Source organism: Candoia aspera, chromosome 2, assembly GCF_035149785.1.
Source record: "Candoia aspera isolate rCanAsp1 chromosome 2, rCanAsp1.hap2, whole genome shotgun sequence".
Lineage (NCBI taxonomy): Eukaryota > Metazoa > Chordata > Lepidosauria > Squamata > Boidae > Candoia > Candoia aspera.
In genome coordinates this window covers 240,805,213-240,826,901 of record NC_086154.1, presented here as the reverse complement: position 1 = coordinate 240,826,901, position 21,689 = coordinate 240,805,213, and the positions used below count along the sequence as shown (strand labels likewise).

At 46.0% G+C, this 21,689-nt stretch overlaps 1 protein-coding gene across 1 annotated transcript; it reads left to right on the top strand.

Moving 5' to 3' along the window:
- Window positions 1–1,359: 1,359 nt before the first annotated feature.
- SETD9 (SET domain containing 9) lies at window positions 1,360–21,241 on the top strand. Its single transcript, XM_063295645.1, has 6 exons — window positions 1,360–1,464; window positions 7,488–7,855; window positions 8,375–8,498; window positions 19,123–19,238; window positions 19,619–19,724; window positions 19,893–21,241. Exons 1-6 carry the CDS (start codon window positions 1,379–1,381, stop codon window positions 19,978–19,980), a joined length of 888 nt encoding a protein of 295 aa, XP_063151715.1. The 5' UTR covers window positions 1,360–1,378; the 3' UTR covers window positions 19,981–21,241.
- Window positions 21,242–21,689: the final 448 nt, after the last annotated feature.

The following is a 21,689-nucleotide window of genomic DNA, read 5'->3' as shown; positions in this document are numbered from 1 at the left end:
AGGGGAAGAAATGCTGTGTGTGTGATTCTTGAGCAAAGGAAGCCCTTTCCTGAACAGTCACCTGCTTTCTCACAACTTTGTCCAAAGACTGCCTGAATCCTCCTGCTGGTGATGGGCAACACATGGTGCCTGCCACGTGGGATTGGCACATCCCTTAGATACAACCCGCAGTCCAAGCATCAGGGAGGGAACAGCTGAGGTTAACAAATGGAGAAAGCAGAATCTGCTGTGCAGCCACCAACTAGTTGCTCTATCCAAGGGTCTGGGAAGCCAATGCTGCGCCCATCTCCACTGTAACTGAGTCCATCCACCTTGTTGCTATTGTCCTTCTCTTTCCTTCCACCTTTCCCTGTTTCTTTGCTTGCTTTTCTGCTAAAATATGAGGACAACTTTCCTTTTATTTTATTCAGCCATTCAGTTTTGACCCTCAGTTGAGACTCGGAGGGTTACAAGTTCAACAATAAAACGTCTATGCTAAAAATACTGCAACAGAAAAAAAATGTGTAAAATGAGAAATGAATAAAACAAAAAAAATAGGTGATACCTATATCGCAAACGCTTTCTTAAACCGTTGTTTTTTAAAAAAAAAAATCATGAAGGCTAACAAGTTGATTAATAAGTTTTATGATGAAGAAGCTGATCGGTTTTTAGGGGGCAGGGAGTGCCAGAGCATCCGCCCCGCCACAAAAAGAAGAAAAAAAGTTTGCTGGTCTCCATCCCCCTATTCGCCCGAAAAGGGGGACTACAAATAGATTTTCCCTGCTGGTTCAAATAACATTTGAAAAGTCGGGATTTTAAGTCGTCAGTTTTCGCGCGAGGCCGCCGCTGGCTGCTGCTACAAGTGCTCCTGATCCCTACGAACAGGTCTCCAAAAATCTCTGACGCTCACAGGTGGCCTGACCGCACAAACCTTTCTCGCGAAACCGAGCATTTCACTCCTCGGTAAGCATGCAAACAATGTACGACGACAGTTGTTGCCCATCGTTCTGACTGCCCCAGATTTTCCCCCGAGCCGCGGGGAAGCTCGGAAACGAGGGCGCAAGGTTGCAACCAAGACGCTGCCGAAAAGCCCGGCGTCCCCGCCCTGCAACATCCCCCTGGAAACTCTGCCCGTGACGAGTTTTGTTCCGGAGGAATCTTTCCGCGAATTCAGAGCGTTTTTGACGAGAGGCGCGGTTGGGTTTAAGCGTCCGCATTTGGGGCTATGTCCCCTTCATGTGAAACATATTGGCGAAAGGCAGATTGACTTCCCCCGAGAAGGAGAGCCGCCTTCGAGATTTGCGGGAGAACATCCACCGCCCGCTTATATGCGGCACTGCGGCGCGCCTTGCCCTGCCTTCCTGCGACGGGCGACAGGCTTTCCGGGCACGACCCCACCATGCTAGGAGCGCTGCGGAGGCGCTGGGAGGCCTACAAGTACCGCTTCGTGCCCTGGATCGCGCTCAACCTCCGCCACAAGCTCAGGTGAGGGCAAGGGCGCGCGGCCGCCTTTGCCTCCCGGGCCGCGGAAGGAAGGGGCCTCATTTGGGGGGAGCGATAAAGAGGGGCCTTTGCGGGTGTCTCGCTGGCGCTGCTGAAAGGCTGCGAGATCCGGTGTGCAGAATTCCGAAGGACCTGCAGATGGCAGCCAAGGCACGCATAAAACATTGCTGCCGTCTCCTCGTCCGGAATTTTGCAGGCGGATCGAAGCGCGCTCGCTCTCGCTCTCGCTTTCCCTTTCCCTTCCCTTATCCTATCCCTATCCCTTTCTCCATCCATCCATCCATCCATCCATCCATCATCCCTGTTTCTTCCTCTTTTCCTTCCTTCCTTCCTCCCTTCCTTCCTTCCTAGTACCAGTATTTCCACTTTCTGATAGAAATTGTTTTTTAACAACCTGCACCCGGATCAGGTTGTGCGGTGGCCCATGCTAGGACCGGCTACCCGTCAGACTGAGCAGAAGCTGAATTAAAGGCTAATTGGCCACTTCCTCTTAAGGAAGGCAGCCAAGAAGCAAAAAGAGGCAGTTGGTAGTTATGATAGGTAGAAAGAGAGAAAGGATAGAAACTGGATATAGAAAGTAAAAGAAAATTATTCCTGTTCAAAGGTTATTGTTACATTTTTACCTCTTCATAACCATCTGGTTCTGTCCTTAGCTGGAGATAGTATGTACCAGGAAACGAATTGCTAAGAGAGAAGTTAGCATCACCATAAGAACTGTACAGTTATAATCTGGGTTAATTTTTAAGTCTATTTATCCTCACATTTACTTAGAATAAATTAAGGCAGCTGTACTGGAAGCTGTTGATTAGGATGCTTCTTTGTTGTTTATTCGTTCAGTTGCTTCCGACTCTTCGTGACTTCATGGACCAGCCCACGCCAGAGCTTCCTGTCGGTCGTAAACACCCCCAGCTCCCCCAGGGACGAGTCCGTCACCTCTAGAATATCATCCATCCACCTTGCCCTTGGTCGGCCCCTCTTCCTTTCGCCCTCCACTCTCCCTAGCATCAGCATCTTCTCCAGGGTATCCTGTCTTCTCATTATGTGGCCAAAGTACTTCAGTTTTGCCTTTAATATCGTTCCCTCAAGTGAGCAGTCTGGCTTTATTTCCTGGCGCATGGACTGGTTTGATCTTGCAGTCCAAGGCACTCTCAGAATTTTCCTCCAGCACCACAGTTCAAAAGCATCTATCTTCCTTTACTCAGACTTCCTATGGTCTAGGTCCGGCAGCCATATGTTACTACGGGGAACACCATTGCTTTCACTATGCGGACCTTTGTTGTCAGCGTGACGTCTCTGCTCTTAACTATTTTATCGAGATTTGTCATTGCTCTCCTCCCAAGAATTAAACGTCTTCTGATTTCCTGACTGCAGTCAGCATCCGCAGTAATCTTTGCGCCTAGAAATGCAAACTCTGTCACTGCATCTACGTTTTCACCCTCTATCTGCCAGTTTTTAATCAAGCTGGTTGCCATAATTTTTTGCGGGGGGGTTGTTTTGTTTTGGAGGTTTAACTGCAAGCCAGCTTTTGCACTTTCTTCTTTCACCTTCATCAAAAGGCTCCTCAGTTCCTCCTTGCTTTCAGCCATCAAAGTGGTATCATCTGCATTTCTGAGATAGTTAATGTTTCTTCCAGCGATTTTAACCCCAGCCTTGTATTCATCAAGCCCAGCATGTCGCATGATGTGTTCTGTGTACAAGTTGAATAGGTAGGGTGAGAGTATACAGCCCTGCCATACTCCTTTCCCAATCTTAAACCAGTCTGTTGTTCCATGGTCTGTTCTTACCATTGCCACTTGGTTTTTATACAGATTCCTCAGGAGGCAGACAAGATGACTTGGTATCCCCATACCACTAAGAACTTGCCACAATTTGTTATGGTCCACACAGTCAAAGGCTTTAGAATAGTCAATAAAACAGAAATAGATGTTTTTCTGAAACTCCCTGGCTTTTTCCATTATCCAGCGGATATTGGCAATTTGGTCCCTACTTCCTCTGCCTTTTCTAAACCCAGCTTGTACATCTGGCAATTCTCGTTCCATGAATTGCTGGAGTCTACCTTGTAGGATCTTGAGCATTACCTTACTGGCATGTGAAATGAGTGCCACTGTTCGATAGTTTGAACATTCTTTAGTGTTTCCCTTTTTTGGTATGGGGATATAAGTTGATTTTTTCCAATCTGATGGCCACTCTTGTGTTTTCCAAATTTGCTGGCATATAGCATGCATTACCTTGACAGCATCATCTTGCAAGATTTTGAACAGTTCAGCTGGGATACTGTTGTCTCCTGCTGCCTTGTTATTAGCAATGCTTCTTAAGGCCCATTCAACCTCACTCTTCAGGATGTCTGGCTCTAACTCACTCACCACACTGTCAAAGCTATCCCCAATATTATTATCCTTCCTATACAGGTCTTCCATATACTGTATTCTTGCCACCTTTTCTTGATCTCTTCTTCTTCTGTTAGGTCCTTGCCATCTTTGTTTTTGATCATACCCATTTTTGCCTGGAATTTACCTCCCATGTTTCTAACTTTCTGGAAGACATCTCTTGTCTTTCCTATTCTATTGTCTTCTTCCACTTCCGCACATTGCTTGTTTAAAAATAGTTCCTTATCTCTTCTGGCTAACCTCTGGAATTTTGCATTTAATTGGGCGTATCTCCCCCTATCGCTGTTGTCTTTTGCTTTCCTTCTTTCTTGGGCTACTTCTAGTGTCTCAGCAGACAGCCATTTTGCCTCCTTGGTTTTCTCTTTCTTTGGGATGTATTTTGTTGCCGTCTCCTGAACAATGCTGCCAACTTCTGTCCATAGTTCTTCTGGGACTCTTTCTACTAAATCTAATCCCTTAAATCTATTCTTCACCTCCACTGCATATTCATTAGGAATATTAGTAAGCTCATATCTAACTATCTGTGGGTCTTCCCTAATCTCTTTAGTCTGATCCTAAATTGTGCAATAAGAAGTTCATGATCTGAACTACAGTCAGCTCCAGGTCTTGTTTTTGCCGACTATATAGATGTCCGCCACCTTTGGCTGCAAAGGATGTAGTCAATCTGATTTCGGTGTGTCGATCTGGTGAAGGATGCTTCTAGCACATTAGTATTCTGCAGTCTCTTGACTGGCTGGGGATGATTGTAGTTGTAATTCAACGAACTGAGAGCAGGAGTTTGGAGACATTGTAACATGGAGATTGCCCTCTTGGCAGGGTAGTTTCCATGGATGGTCCTTTTATTTCAGACCTCACAAATCTCTATCTGTCTATCCTGAATTTTCCCTACCTTGGACTACATGTGATTATCACTCATAGATCTTCGGATTCTTCATGGTAAATTTAAGAAAAGTTATGCAAATTAGGGTGATGGCATTTTGTATTTCTCTACTTGGGTATCCACAATGCACAATGCCTCATTTGATATTTTTTTTAATAGTACAGACTGTTCTAGAGCCTTGGCTCATGTAGTTGGTTTATGGTTCAATTACAACATCTGGACTCCAAAAATCTGGAGAACCATTAGATGACAACAAAGACTTATCACCATCACTGCTCCTGTAACTCTTTGCTGCCACCTTGTAGCCATGTGGATGGTTGCATTCCCAAATATGGCAGCCCTAATTTGTATTGTACTTACTGTATTCAGAAAAGAGCTAAGTCAGTAAACATATTGCATGAACCTATCCTCACTGGGGTTTTTTTCATAGTATTTGTTTATATCTAGAATCAAAATGCATTTTCCTCTCATTAAGAAATATAATTTTTGTCAACACCTGCAGTAAATCTCAGTACTAACATTATTAGCAAAATTTTTGCTGACAGCTACAAAAGGTAGCTTCCTGCTGTGGTTTGTAATTCACAGCAACATGTTTTTACCTTATTTTAAATAATGCAATAGAATGGCCATCAATTTTTAAGAGTTGGATTGCCTCTTACTTAAAATAAACCAGAATTTATCAAGAAGAGAAATAAATGGTCTTGAGTTACAATTTTTTTCAAAAAACTATTTCCTTTATACGCATTTTTTTGCTTATCTTGTCCTCAAAGTCTGTCTGTATATATGATGGGTAAAGGTACACAGTCTCTTCATAGATACTATGGAGTAACTTGTTTACTTTGAAGAGTAATTAAAGCTCAAAAGGAAGCATTTCTGAATATGATGTACGAGCACAATTCTACACTGACTGCAATGTGCATGTGATTTAATTGGGCTGTCCCTTCCAACCTGTATCTGCGATTTCTGTAATAATAAATAGGTGTCTGGAGTAATGTAAGTTTAAATTGATTCTTGGTTCCCTTGCAAACTAACAGGTATATCAAGATGTAAACTTTTGGTTTAATATACTGAGTGAAGTTCTAAGGAATCACAGCCTTATATTCTCTCACACAGATAATTTTTATTAGGATACTAATGCTGGCAGCTGAGATTTAGGAAAGAGTTTGTATTTTATTAAAAAAATTATATGGGATGCTCATCACAAATACCAGTTTTAAGTTGGCGGGGCAGGGGTGTGTCCTATAACATCCTAGTTCTTCATCCAGTCATCATTAGTCTGATAGAAAGATTTTAGTGAGTAGTTAAGTCTCTTCTTCATTTGAAATATGTTGTCAGCAGAACTGATTCCTGTCCCTACTTTACCCCAATATAAGGCAAAGGTGATATTTGTTAAATACAAATTAAAAGTCATAATCTGCCAACTAAACTCCCAGGAATGGAGACCCAGGGAGAATGGTATGCATGTTTGTTTAGCCAGCAGAAGTACACTACCATATGGCTTGTGGGCATTGCTTTCTCATCAGTATCTCCTTAGAGCAGGAAGAGGGATAAAAGAGCATCTCATGCATGCCAAGAGGACCAGGGATTGTATTTTCACATCTGTGAATTCTAGTCACTAGGGGGACATACTCACTTGCAAGTGACAGGCAAGTTGCAATGCTGCTTTAATATATGCATTGACTTAGGCCATGATTTTCCACATTGACTTAGACCATGACTCTCCCATAGTATCTGCCTGATTGGTTCAGTCTGGGAAGGTTGGCGTGCTCCGGGTTTCATTGATTAAACAATGCCACCTATCAGGACCCCAGAAGCACCTTCTGGGTAGCAGTGCCTGCCCTCTGGAATGTGGTTCCTCCTGAAATTCTAACAGCTCTCACCCTGCTGGGATTTCAAAGGGCCTTAAAGACCTGGCTCTTCAACTAGGTCTTTGGAGAAGACGATTGATGCCCCTTTTTTTCTTTCTGTTCCCCTCTGCCATCGTTGTCCCTTTGCCTTGTGCTGTTGTTATGTTTTCTGTATTGTTCTTTGTTTTTTAAAAATGTTTTAACAATTGTAAACCACCCAGAGTCACTTGGAGTCAGGCAGCATATAAATTTAATAAATTATTATTATTAATTTATATGGCTAGTAACTTTGTTAACATTTGTAATTTAGAGAAAGTAAAGAGGGCCAGGTGTCACAATTTAGCTAATTGGAAATTGTACAACTGTAAATGCATCTATTTCATTCTAAAACAAAATAAAATGTTTTATTAAATAAAAAGAGAAAATGTTTCTCTTTTTTCCCCCCCTCTGGCAGTAATTTCAGCACCTGTTTCGCAGAAACACAAGCCATTGAGAGAGCAAGTCAGTCACTTGCCTAGGAATCTCAGCACAAGACAGATGTGATACCAAACCATTTTTCCAAACCAGCCATCCCAGACGTTTTTTTTGTTAAAGGTTGCAGGGGTTGGGGGTGGGAAATGCAGACACTGAGAGGTGCCCAGGAGCATCAAGTTAAGATTCCTGGACTTAGATGATGTATGGGAATGGACATCCAGTCTATCTACCTGCCTGTCTGTTTCACATCACAATAGCCATGTTTTTGAAATTATAATGATTATCAACAATTTAACGAAACTTTCTTATAAAAAGAAAAAAACATTTTTGTATGCCCCCTTCCCCTACAAATTCATTGCATTTCAAACCATGACAGCCCTTGTACTTACGGTATCTTCTCCTCCTATCTTACTTCAGGACTCTGCGGTTTGTGCCAGAAGCATCTAAGGACAAAATAGTTTCTGATGAAGATGTCCTTCAAATGTTATTGAAAACATTTAGATCTTTATTTGTAAATGACTTGAACAGACAAATGTTCCTTCTGAATGTAATTCCAGAAGTTAAATCAAAATATCCAGAAATACACTCAGTGCAGTCCAAAACAATATCTGAAGCACTATGCAACAGTCAAGAAAGTCAAAGAGCCCTTAATCCAGAAGAAATTCTGTTCAATACGTTAGGATTCAGCATTACTCGACAACGCAGTTCACTGGATTCGGCTGGAATAGGAGTCTTTGTGGCAAAAGGGTTTGTTCCAGAAGGAACAGTCGTATCAATGTACCCTGGTATGGAAGTATATTTTATATATATATATATTAAATATATATATTTAAAAGAGTATGTACTCTTTTAAATAGGGCACTCTTTAAAATGTCCTGTTATTATGCAGCCATTACCAGCTCAGTAGTCCTTTTTTTTCAAGGGGGGTGGGGAGGTGGCACCTATCAGCCTTTCGTATATCATGCCCTGTGTAAAATAAAACCAGTGTGACATGGTGCATTTCAGCTGCAGGAACCTGTGTTCAAATTCTTATTCAACCAGTTCTTGAATAGTTGTTACTGTTCAGCCTAATCTTATCTCACAAATCATGTACTAAACTCCTTGGAGATAGGTGTGATTCAGCAGTTGTAATAAACTAAAACACTATTTAATCCATGTCAAAGTTTTATGAATGTTAAGCTATTGAAACAAAAGGTAAGATTTTGTTCTGCTGAATATTTAAAAATAGCTATATCTACTTTCATTACAAATAGCTAAGAAATATATACATAAGAATCTAAAATAACTGCTTTTTTTAACAACAGGCACAGTCTATGAAAATCATGAACCCATATTTTTTCAATCCATTGGCAATCCATTTATATTTAGGTGTATAGATGGTGTACTTATTGATGGAAATAATAGGGGAATCTCAAAGGCTATATACAGGTAAGAAGTGATAGCATGAAGTAAATAGTGATATAAGTAAAGAGCAAGTCATTATTATTCCTAACGTTTTATGCCATGTAAACACTTCTTATCCAAGGGTATAATCAAGAGGTCTCAAGCAGGCTTGGGTAGACAAAGTGGGAAGCAAAGACATGTTAGCTCGGAGAGTTGGTTGAGCCTATGCATCCACACATCTGTCAGAACCATCCACCAATCAGGGAAATTTTACTTCTTATACATGAGGGGAGTCATGTACTTTTGTTTATAACTTAAGGCAGGGTTTCTCAATCAGGGTGCCGTGGAGCCCTAGGGTTCCGCAAGAGGTCACTAGGGGTTCCCTGGGAGATCACAATTTATTTAAAAAATTACTTCAAATTCGGCAACTTCACATTAAAGAGATAAATTTCATTCTATATTTTTAGTTTAAGAACACTGTTAATGCCTATATAAACATGAAACGAATATAATAATTTTGTCACTTCTGGCCTATATTTGAGCCTGGATGTGCAGGGGTTCCCCAGGGCCTGAAAAATATTTCAAGGGTTCCTCCAGGGTCAAAAAGTTGAGAAAGGCTGCTTTAGGGGCTGCAAAATTTCAGAGCACTGGTTTCCATCTGGTATCCATGTCTTTATCAGTTTTTATAAGAGAGAAGGTCATCCTTTGAGGGGCTGCTTCACTTGAATCTTCATCAAAGTGGACTGTCCTTTCAAAACTTTAGGCTTCCGTAGTAGCTGGTACTTTCTTTTCCAGTGCTTTGAAATGCTGCTTTTATGAATGGTCTAATTTCTCTGTTGATGGGAACTTTTGCCTCACAGCTCCTGAATTCAGTGCAAACAACACCCACCAATTTAGAGGCTTTGGCCTCCATCGTGGATGCCCCTTGTTGGAAATTTTTGCCCTTAGCATTCTGAGTTAAAATCCACTTTCATGTACATCATGTACATCTGATGTACATGACTACCCCCATTTGCTGGCTCCAAAGCTGACCTCTTCATACAAAATTATATATATTCAAGCTTCAGGTAAGTACAAATTTAGTGATTTAAGGATTTGCAGAAGTTTTGTTTTTCAGTGCCCTTGTAGTTGGTAATGCAAAGACCTAACAGTTAAGGTATCCAGGCTTCATGGAAAGTGCTTCCATGTTCTTGTAAAGGGTCATATCCTGAGTACAGGTAGTCCTCGCCTATGGACTGCCTCATTTAGTGACTGTTTGAAGTTATGATGGTGTAAAAAAAGTAGCTTTGTGACCAACCCTCGATTTACAACTGTTGCAGCGTTCCATGGTCACATGATTGTTAATAGAGAAGGCAGAAGTAAAATTGTAAGTTGCGGGCATGTGATTTTTTTGCTTAGCGACTGTGGCACTTTGCTTAACAACTGAAGGGGAAGTAAGGTTGTTGCAGTCATGTGATATTCCGCTTAGCAACTGTGGTGCTTAGCGACCAAGTTGCCAGTCCCAGTTGTGGTAGCTAAACAAGGACTACTTGTACTTTTTGCCTGAAGTTTGGAGACAGCTGCAGTACATTATTTGTCTCCTTTGCTTTTTTACTTCACCCAGGTTATAATGAGATTTATTTATTTATATTTTTATCCCACCTTTATTATTTATATATAACTCAAGGTGGTGAACATACCTCATACTCCTTCCTTCTCCCATTTTCCCCACAACAGCAACCCCATGAGGTGCCTTGGGCCTCATCAGTGTTTTATGGAAATTTGCTCTTGGGGGATGCATTTTGGATAGGTTATTGTAGGATATTAGATATATAACCAACCTTTGAGACTCAGCCAGGGTTCTTCTATAATCCTGACTGTCCTCCAACATGCATTGTTTGTATTGTCTTTCCTCTGATACTGAGGATACTGAAGAGCATCAGTATCACCTTGCGAAGAGTGTAAAATCTTACCATAACTATTTTTATATGGGTTAATTAGTAGGCCTCCCCCAAGTCCTGCCGTACTACCTCATCATGGCAGGAGATTGTTCATGGGAGGATGAGCAAAGAATTGCAGGAGTGTGTGCCATAATCCCAGCAGGTTCACCCAAGATGTGAAGGTCACCAAGCTACTGTCATGAGTGCCGTTGAGCTAAAGTCATCAGCGCAATGGCACTCATGACAATGACAAGGAAATAGGTGAAGGGGTACAAGTTAAGTAGCCATCAACCCACAACGACTAACGGCTAACAAACAATAGATAAACGGATCACGGAGCCACCCAAGCCATCAGCGGCAATGCAACGGGGATCGCCCAGCTGAAAGCAATCAGCAGAAGATTGAAAACCTGAGGATGGGCGATCCTGGAAACCCTCAACCAATGGCAGGGCAACGCATGGGACAAAGGGGGGTGACGTGACCGAGAGCGAGGGGGCGCTGACCGGCGCGGGGTATTTAAACCCCGCACCGGCGCGCTCCTGTCACTCTCAGCTTTTTTCTACCAACGTTGTACCTACCCTGAAATAAACCAGAGCCTGCTTTGCAAACCAGTGTCTGAACGTTATTCAGAGGTAGGCAGCGCATGACATAAAGCTGAGAGTCATAAACTCAGCCTCGCCGAGCCCCACCGGACGACAACGAGCCGCGGGAGGAGTAGACGGCGAGAAGACCAGCAAGATGAGGCCGGAACGGCGCGGACCAGGAGGGCGAGCCGCGCGGCAAGAGACAGAGGAGGACCGACCGAGGCCAGAGGCACCGCGGACTCCCGGAGCCATGGACGCCCACCCCACCCGACCCGAGCCTCAGCTCCAACCCCAAGGGGAGATGGCGACGGAGGCAACCCGACCGCGGGAGGGAGCAGCACGACTTCCGAAACCAGCGGAGGACCCCGCGCCCCACATCGCACCCCAGCAACGGGCGTGGAGCGACAGCCCCACGGTGCTCAACACGGAGGAGGACGACGGAGACACCCATCAGACGGAGGAGGAAGCGGACCCGCGGCGGAGGGACGATGAACCCCCCACCCCCGAGGACGCGCCAACGGAACCGGCCCCAGCGGCGGCGCGGGCTGTGGACGAGGAGGCACGAGCTGAACTCGCGGCCATGCGGGCTCAGCTGACGGAACTCCGGACCATGCTCCAGGCGCTTATGCCCCCCGCGCCACCCAACGACGTCCCCGCACAAGCCCACACCCCGAGCGAAGCACCGAACCCACACGGGCCAGCGGAGAGCCAGCAGACGGCACAGGCGGCCGACACCACACCCCGGGAAGCGAGAGGCGGGGCCGCGCAAAACGCCCGGGCCCCAAAGGACTTCCCCATCTTCTTCGATGGGACCCCCTCAAAACTCTCGTTTTTCGTTACCAACGCTAGGGAGTTCATGGGGAGGCACGGACACTCCTATGACTCCGAGGCCGACAAGATCGCCGCCGTGGCGATCAAACTCCAAGACAGGGCGGCGGACTGGTACGTCCAACTGTACGAGTCCAGCTCCCCCGCCCTCGCCACCTTCCCTGCTTTCATCAAAGAGATGAAAAACTACTTCGAAGACCCCCTAGCTAAAGTACGGGCGAAAAGCGCACTCCAGAGACTTAAACAGGGCACACGCACGGTCCCTGACTACGCCCTGGAGTTCAAAGCCCTCGCGGGAAAAGTCTGCGACTGGTCTGAGACCACCCTGCTGGAAATCTTCAAAAGGGGGCTCAACCGCGACGTTCTCCAATGGGCCCTCTACCGCGACGACCCAGAAACGTTACACGGGTGGATCCACCTCGCGGGGAAAGCCGAACACGCGCACCGCACCTTCCTTATGACAACCACGGAAGACACAAACTACGTCGGGAAAAAGGTACCCGCACCACACGGGGGGATGGCCGGCCCCATATACCCAAAAAAGAAGTTCAACCGGGAGCCCTGCGGGAGGTGTGGCAAAGTAGGGCACAAGACGGCGGATTGCTTCGCCAACCGACCGCCGACCAGCGCGCCCAAGCCCGCCCCGAAAATTAGCCCCAAACCACCCAACCCGGGGCCGCCCCCTCACCGCCGAATGACCGTGGCCACAGCGACACCGGAAGAGGGCTGGGACGCTTACTGGGGAGAAGAGGACAATACCGACCCCGACCAGCCGGCGGGAAATGCTCCCCGCTTGCCCTGAAACGCGTGGCGAGGCAGGCGGTGGGACAGCAACGCGGACCACCTCAACGAAACGACAAAAGCTCCGTAATATTGGCAGCAATTCAACTCTCTGCCGGCAACGGAGCCACCACGGCCGCGGCACTAGTGGACTCGGGGTGCTCAAAAAACCTTATCCACCCCGACCTAGTCGCCAAACTCGACCTCCGCTGCTTCCCCCTCCCCACGCCGCTGGCATTCCACCAGCTGGACGGCTCTACAGCGGGAGGGAAACCAGCCACGCTACAAACCGAGCCGGTCACCCTGCAAATGGGCACTCACACCGAGCGCACATCGTTCGTAGTCACGCCCATCGGACGGCCCATTGCAGTCCTGGGGATGCCATGGCTCGCGAAAAACAACCCGCGGATCAACTGGGCGACCCGCACCTTCACATTCGGCGACGGCGAGTATCGAGCACCAGTACCAGCTGGCAAAAGCAACCCCACGGTAGGACGAGCGGAGGCGACCACACAAGACAACGCCGCTACCACAGCAGACCTACCGGAACAATACGCCGACTTCTCCGAGGTCTTCGGAGAGGCAGAGGCAGACCAACTACCCCCCCACCGCAAGACGGATTGCCGGATCGACCTACTGCCCGACGTCCCCCTACCTAGACCAAAGATCTATTCGATGACCCCGAAGGAGATGGCAACCCTCCGGGAGTTCATCGATAAAAACCTAGACAGGGGATTCATAGAGCCAGCATGCTCACCGGTCGGAGCCCCCGTCTTATTCCGAGAGAAGAAAGACGGGACCCTACGGCTCTGTACCGACTACCGGGGCCTAAACGCGGCTTCCCTGTCCAACAAATACCCCTTACCCCTGGTGAAGGACATGCTCGCCCACCTGTCCACGGGCAAAGTCTTTTCCAAATTGGACCTGCGCGAGGCGTACTATCGCATCCGAATCAGGGAGGGGGACGAATGGAAGACGGCGTTTAACTGCCCCCTAGGCGCTTTCCAGTACAAGGTACTGCCCTTCGGACTCGCGGGGGCCCCTGGGGTGTTCATGCAGCTCATCAATGAGGTACTGCATGAACACCTGTTTAAAGGGGTCCTGGTCTACATCGACGACGTCCTTATTTACACAAAAACATACGAGGAACACGTAACCTTAGTCAGGCAAGTCCTCGACAAGCTCAGAAGGGCGCAGCTCTATGCAAAGCCCACAAAGTGCGAGTTTCACAAAGAGCGCCTAGACTATTTGGGGTATCGAATCTCCGGGGACGGCATCGAAATGGACCCCGCAAAAGTCGAAGCGGTACTAAACTGGGAGCGGCCCCGCAACAGACGGCAACTACAGAGCTTCCTGGGATTCGCGAATTTCTACAGGTCCTTCGCCCGGGGGTTCGCTGAGATAGCCCTCCCCTTAACGGACCTCCTCAAAACCAAAGGGGTGGGGGACACCCGACGCGCCAAGAACCCAGGCACAGTGCTGAATTGGACTCCCGCGTGCCAGACCGCATTCGACAAGCTGAAAGCGCTGTTCACGACGGAGCCAATCCTCGCGCACCCGGACCCAGAACGGCCGTTCGTGGTCCAAGCCGACGCCTCAGACTTCTCCCTGGGAGCCATCCTGCTACAAAAAGACTCCACGGGGCTCCTGAAACCATGCGCCTACCTGTCAAGGAAGTTCTCCGAGACAGAGAGGCGATGGCACGTCTGGGAGAAAGAAGCCTTCGCGGTGAAATCGGCACTAGAGACATGGCGTCACCTACTCGAGGGAGCCACCCAACCATTCGAGGTCTGGACGGACCACCGGAACCTCGAGGCCCTACGAACGCCTAGACGCCTTAGCCCAAAACAGGTCCGATGGGCCCAATTCTTCAGCCGCTTTGATTTCCAGCTGAAGTTCATGCCGGGCAAGAAGAACTTCCTGGCCGACGCCCTCTCCCGGCTGCCCCAAGACGAAGAGCCCGCCCCAGACACCATTGGGACGGTCCTATCCGCCTCGCAACTGGGGATGGCCGTGACCACCCGAAGCGGCGCACGGAGGCAGCTCGACGCTACGGCGCAGCCGACGGCGGGACAACCGGCGACGGAAAGAAGGCAACCGCAACTACCAGGGGGAATGCGCACGGACCTCGCCGCCGCCCTCAAAACCGACCCCTGGTTCCTGGCAAACCCCGACAAGGTAACAATGGCGCAAGACCTGGCATGGGGGGAAGGCAGAATCTACGTCCCGGACTCGCAACGCCAGGCGATCTTGCATAGGTCACACGACGCCAAGCAAGCGGGACACTTTGGGTTCCTCAAGACCCTACACCTAACACGGCGCCAATTCTGGTGGCCCGCGCTCAGGCGAGACGTAAAAACCTACGTGGCGTCCTGCCCAACGTGCGCTAGGGCCAAACGGGCACCAGGCAAACCCGCGGGGCTATTGCAACGGGTGGCAGAACCCTCCCGCCCATGGGAGGAAATCTCTATGGATTTTATAGTGGACCTCCCACCCAGCCAGAAGAAAACGGCCATTTGGGTGGTGAAGGACTACTTCTCAAAGCAGGCCCACTTCATCCCCTGCACGTCGGTCCCATCCTCACAACAACTAGCCAAACTCTTCCTCATCCACGTGTACAGGCTACACGGATGTCCCGCACGTGTGGTGACCGACAGGGGCACACAGTTCACCTCCAAATTCTGGCGGGCCTTCCTGAAGCTGACGGGGACCCAACAGGCCCTGTCTACGGCTTGGCATCCGCAGACGGACGGAGCCACTGAGGTTCTTAATGCCACCTTAGAGCAATTTATACGATCATATACGAACTACCACCAAGACGACTGAGCTGAACTGCTCCCGTTCGCCGAAGTCGCATACAACAACGCCGTCCACACGAGCACGGGGAAAACCCCGTTCGAAGTAGTCTCGGGGCGCGACTTCGTCCCCATACCGGAGCTACCTCAACCCCCGGAACCCCAGGTGGACGCCAGCGACTGGGGACGGAAGATCGCGGAAGCATGGCCAGTAATCACGGCGGCACTGAAGGAGGCACAGGCTGCTTACAAAGAGCAGGCCGACAAGCACCGGCGCCAACAACCGACGTTCCAGGCGGGGGATATGGCCTATCTCTCCACCAAGTTCCTAAAGTCAACCCAACCCTCGAAAAAACTGGGGCCTAAGTACATCGGGCCGTTCCGAGTCACGCAAATAGTGAACCCGGTAGCAATACGCCTGGACCTGCCACACAACCTCCGGAGACTCCACCCGGTGTTCCATACCAGCCTCCTAAAACCGGCAACCACCTCCCGATGGCACCCAAGCACGCCACAGCCCGCACCGCTAATGATCGACGGGCAACACCACTTCGAGATCAGGGACATCCTCGACTCCCGCAAGCAACGAGGAACTCTACACTATCTGGTCAGGTGGAAACACTTCCCCCACCCGGAATGGGTGGCGGCGCACAATGTTAACGCGCCTGACCTGACCAGAGCATTTCACCGGGCATACCCCGACAAACCGCAATCAAGGTCAGCAAAACCAACCCCCCCCCCGCAGGCCTCCCCCCGCCTCCCGTGCCCCAAGGGAAAGGGCCCCCCCCAAGCCCGCGACTTGGGTGGACCTTCCCCCCCCCGGGACTCACTCCCCCCGCCCCGGGCCCACGGGGTGGTGACAAACGATCGCCAGCACCCTCCCCCCGCCCCCCGGCCGCGGGGGAGTGGCAAGCAAGTCAACAGGGCAACCTGGGGGCAACGCCCAGGAGACACAACAAAGGCGACGCACTCTAAATAAGAAAAGAAGGGCCCTACCTGGAGCTGAGCAGCACCCGACCAGCCACGCCTCTCGCCTCGCCGAACTGAGCCAAACAAACAGGGTGTGGTTGGAGCATGCGCACGCCAGGTCAGAACCCGAGCATGCGCACCATGGACACACCCTGGGAAGGCACGTGGTAGAGGGAGGAGCAAAGGGAGGGGCGACAAACACTCCGGCGGGAACTTTGAAAAAAAAAAAAAAAAAAAAAATGTGGCGTTTTGACAGCTCCATGGGGAAAACCCAGAAACCCGGGGGAGAACACTATTCGGAAAGGGGGCAGTATGTCATGAGTGCCGTTGAGCTAAAGTCATCAGCGCAATGGCACTCATGACAATGACAAGGAAATAGGTGAAGGGGTACAAGTTAAGTAGCCATCAACCCACAACGACTAACGGCTAACAAACAATAGATAAACGGATCACGGAGCCACCCAAGCCATCAGCGGCAATGCAACGGGGATCGCCCAGCTGAAAGCAATCAGCAGAAGATTGAAAACCTGAGGATGGGCGATCCTGGAAACCCTCAACCAATGGCAGGGCAACGCATGGGACAAAGGGGGGTGACGTGACCGAGAGCGAGGGGGCGCTGACCGGCGCGGGGTATTTAAACCCCGCACCGGCGCGCTCCTGTCACTCTCAGCTTTTTTCTACCAACGTTGTACCTACCCTGAAATAAACCAGAGCCTGCTTTGCAAACCAGTGTCTGAACGTTATTCAGAGGTAGGCAGCGCATGACAGCTACCCAGCTAAAGCAAGCAGGCACCTATATTGGACAACAGCAATATAGGAAGATGCCAGAGGCAGATGATCACTTTAGTGGTGATGGCAAAGGCATCAGTGTGGGAGAAGGCAATGATAAATCATTCCTGTGCTTTACTAAGAAAACCATCTTGACATAAAAGGTAAAATGGTTAATGATATAGTGCTAGATGATGGAACAGGTCAGGTGGCACTGAACATGCTACTGGGGAAGAGCTGAGGATCTTTCAGAGTATTAATGGTGTTTATGACATGGCTAGATTAAAGCCTTTGGGACATCTAGTTGCTGATCTTGCCATGTAGAAAAAAAAATCCCAAACTGCAAATTATAATTGGAACATGGAACATACAAAGAATGAATGTGGGAAAGTTCAACACAGTTGAAAGATGAAATGAATCAACAACATACTGACATCTTAGGCATCAGTGAATTGAGATGGACTAGAATCTTTAATCAAAAGATCAATTTTTTTTTCTCCTCACATGAAAAACAAGGAATGGTATTGGTTTCATAGTTGGGAAAGATACAGCAAATATAGTACTTAGCTATTATGCAATCGATAACTGATTAATATCAATTAACCCTGTAATATGACATCATCCAAGTTTATGGTTCAACCACTGATGCAGAAGAGGACGTATTTAATGAACAAGTTTAATTTGAAGTTGACAGAACATGCAAACAAGATGTGCTGCTTTTGATTGAAGATTGGAATGCCAAAGTTGGAAATATTTGAGGCACAAATGACTAGATTCAAGTTATCTGACTTTGGACACATTATGCGAAGCTTGGAGAAAGCTCTCTGGAGAAAGCTCTAATGCTGGGAAAGGTTGAATGAAAGAAAAGAGGATGACCAGCAGCTAGGTGGATGGACTCAGTTACAGTGGCAGCGGGTGCATTGTTTTAAGATCTGAAGGACCAGGTTGGGAACAGATCCTCCTGGAAAAAATCTATCTATATGGTCACTAAGTGTTGACACAGACTTGATGGCACATAATCAGTCAATAATCAGTAGGGTTTTGATAAAGTGACTTGAATTACTTGTGTTTGTATGTGTTAAGTGTGTCAACATTCAAGCAAACAAAGCACACATACTTCCTGATGCTGCAATTTCTGGCCAAGACCACTGCTAATAGGTAGTTGGTGGAGAAAATGCTGTTTGTATTGATTTCTACAGCATATACTAAAATTATAGAAGGGCAGGGGCTCTTGTAATTTATTTTCTTTCCTTTTTGGTGGAGAGAGACCAGAGTGGCAGTACAGAGTAGGGCACTAATTGAATACAGTTTCTTGCACTCTCTTCATCTGAAGGACATGCTGATTGACACATGCTGTGTTTTGCCTGCACTCAACATTTTGAGGCCAGCAGAACAGTCACAGGTTGGCTTCAATACATGTTTGAGGGTTTGAGGTACAAAAGCAATGGTGGCAGAGAAGTGCCCTAAGCTACTTTATGTGTAGGGTCTTGTTTGAAACTGATGTTCTGTTTTCTGTTTATCAGACCTCTGATACAGTCCCTGATGTTAGGGACATTTAACATTTTTAGTCGATTCATAAAATGGACACCTAATCTATACAATAAGGCATAGTTGCTAATTTCCTCCAGCCTCCCAAGATGGTCTCTCTCTCTCTGGCTTCTTCCTGAGCAAGTCATCTTTCCAAACAAAGTACTGAACTGCATTCACTTTCCATGTTTTATTTTCTGATAATACTAGGGAGTTGATGGGGGCTCAGAGATATTCTTGAAAAACTAGTGATGCTAGCGGCAGCATGCAGATTTACAGCACGCGAATTCCCTATCTTTTAATTTAAAAGAATCTTTTTAAAAAGTCATTGGTATCATACTATCTCTGCTACAGTTTGTGGAAATAGATATTTAGCTCCACTTTACAAATATTGAACAGGATCTTGGGTGTTGAGTAATGCAGCTCTAGCAATTTGTAACTGCCCAAGAAGCAATCAAAATAGACTGTATGTTGTGGCTAATATTATAATTTCATTCAGGTCATGCAGCAAAAGAGATCAAATTGGTCCTTTAAAAATGTGTGATGTCTTTTGGCTTACAACTGCTGTGCAAAATCCGTTGGCTGTGGGACAGTATGTTAATAATTGTTCAACTGGTAAGGCCATTATTTTCTCCTTGGTTAGATTTGAAAATTGAAGTTGCTGTGCCTGCTGTCAGTCTGTCTAAATACTAATTTGTCAGTGGGTTTCCATTTGTAGTTCCTACAAATGATGGAGGTTCATTCGACATCAAAGAGAGTGTAGTCTGTAAGGTTTTGTCAGTTCAAATGTTACTCTCTATGCCACCCAGAGTCACTTTTTGTGAGATGGGCAGCCATATAAATTTGATAAATAAATAAAACTACCTCTGCATGGCTATAGCCATCTTCACAGAAGAGCTTAGGTGGCAAAGGGATTATTTACTTGAATAAATTTAGAAGCATATTAATGTGCAGGCATCTCTTCTTCATTTAAGGTATTTCTCTTTCTCCATCAGACAAAGAAGCAAATGTATGCTATCAGGAATTCAACATACCTAAATGTTTTCCTATAGAATTTAAACAGTATCTTCCAAACATAAACTACAGCCATGAAATAGAGAGGTGAGAAGTTTATATTTTTGAATATTTTTGGAATAATTTAAATAGTTAAGCATTGTCAAATATTTCAAGCAGGATATATCAGGACTATAATGTAGCAAAAATTGCTTGTGTTATAAAAAAAATCAGTGTATAATCAGGACTTCTTTTTCCCCAATGTTCAATCTGCAGGCCCTTGAGATGCGTGGTTTTGGTAGCTCTTCGAAACATTGGTCCAGGAGAAGAACTTTTTTCAAACTATTACACAGTTATTTCTTGATGGTCAACTGTTGACTTTTATGGTATTTAAACCAAATGTTGTATCCTTTAACAAAGAGTTATGGAAGATACATGCAAGTAACTATTGTTAGGTTGTGCCTGCAACTATATATTTACTAAGTCAAGCTTGTTGGGTTTATTAATAGGGACAGAATATTTGGAACCTTTGGTTGACATTTAAACTTTGTTAATTAGTATAGGACATAACTTATTTGGGAAACACTTGTTGCACAAGCACCAGCTGAAATAAAGAAGAGTTCCACAGTGTAGTAGGATCCAGCCTAGAGACTCCCAAGTTGTTCTCTCCCTCTGTTGTCTTTTAATACACTAATATTTTGGATTTTGAATGGCTTTATCATTTCTTTTAATATTGTCAAAAGAAGATTGCCCATATAGTTTACTTTTTTTAAAAAAACTAAACCAGAGAAATACTTAAACTTTAGCTGCTGTGCATTTTATAGACTTGATATGTTATATATGGTAACATTCATGTGAGGTAACTACCCTTTTATGAAAAATTACTTATGTCAGACACTCAGAAACAGAAATAGCAAATGCATGTGCAGAAATAGCATCCAGGCTGCACCTGCAAACTTTTTGAAAACAGGACCCCCTACCCACCCATTCTCTAGACCTGTATCTGCAGGAATGAATTATATTGGAATCATTATTCTCATCAAAGATTTGGAATTCTTACAGAATAAAAGGCTGAACTGGTTTAGATGAGTGGATAAACACTTTGCTTTCAAATAAATATGAGTTTTGAGGTTTCTGATACATTATATCCATTAAAAAGAAATGGAAGCAAACCTATTAAGACTTGTGTCCATTTTAAACTAATTTTTAAAGCTATGGAATTTAGGTAGACTTCTGAAAATATTTTTTCCAGTGTGATGATAGCAAATACTACATCAATACCTCCCTTGTAGGTAGGTAGTATTGTTGATAGCGGTTGATATATCTGTATATTTTCTGTAGAATATTTTTGATAACTGAGTACTATCACATTCAGATTTACCATATTGCATTGCAAATGCATCATTATAAAGATTACGATTTTGCAATTTCATCACTCAAAAATAAATTGCTTAGTGCATGTATTTGTGAAGTCCACTTCAATATTTTAGGCTGTAATCCTATTCCCATTTATTCAGATGTTATTCTTATTAAATGTAATGAAGCTTACCTCTTAGCTGATACACAAGAACACCCAGTACATTTGGAAGCTCAGTAAAAAAAAAAAAGGGAATTCTTGATGGTGTAAGACAGGGATGTATCATGTTTTGGGGGAATAGATTACTTCCCATTTATTTAATAATATTCCTTCCATCACATTAGAAATTACAATTCTGTGGAAGCTTTTAGAGAATATTTAGGGTCCACAGCTTGTCAAACAAACATATCCATGCCATGCAAAGAAAAGAAAGTGGAGCATGTTTACAGTGGGTAATGCTCCTATGGAGTGCTGAAATTTCATTATAACAAATTAAGCCTTGGGCAGAGTAGTGTTGCAACTCATTAAATAATTATGAGTGCTTTAGCCTATAAGATGCTGCACGTTTTTTAAAAAAAGTTACCAGACTGGACTCAAGGACTATCATGTTTGTAACACTGTAAGAGATACATCATGGATCTACTGGTATGCATATGTGCCATGGCACAGAAAGGTGCTCTGTGAAATGTGATAAAGTACAAATATAAACAGTAAAA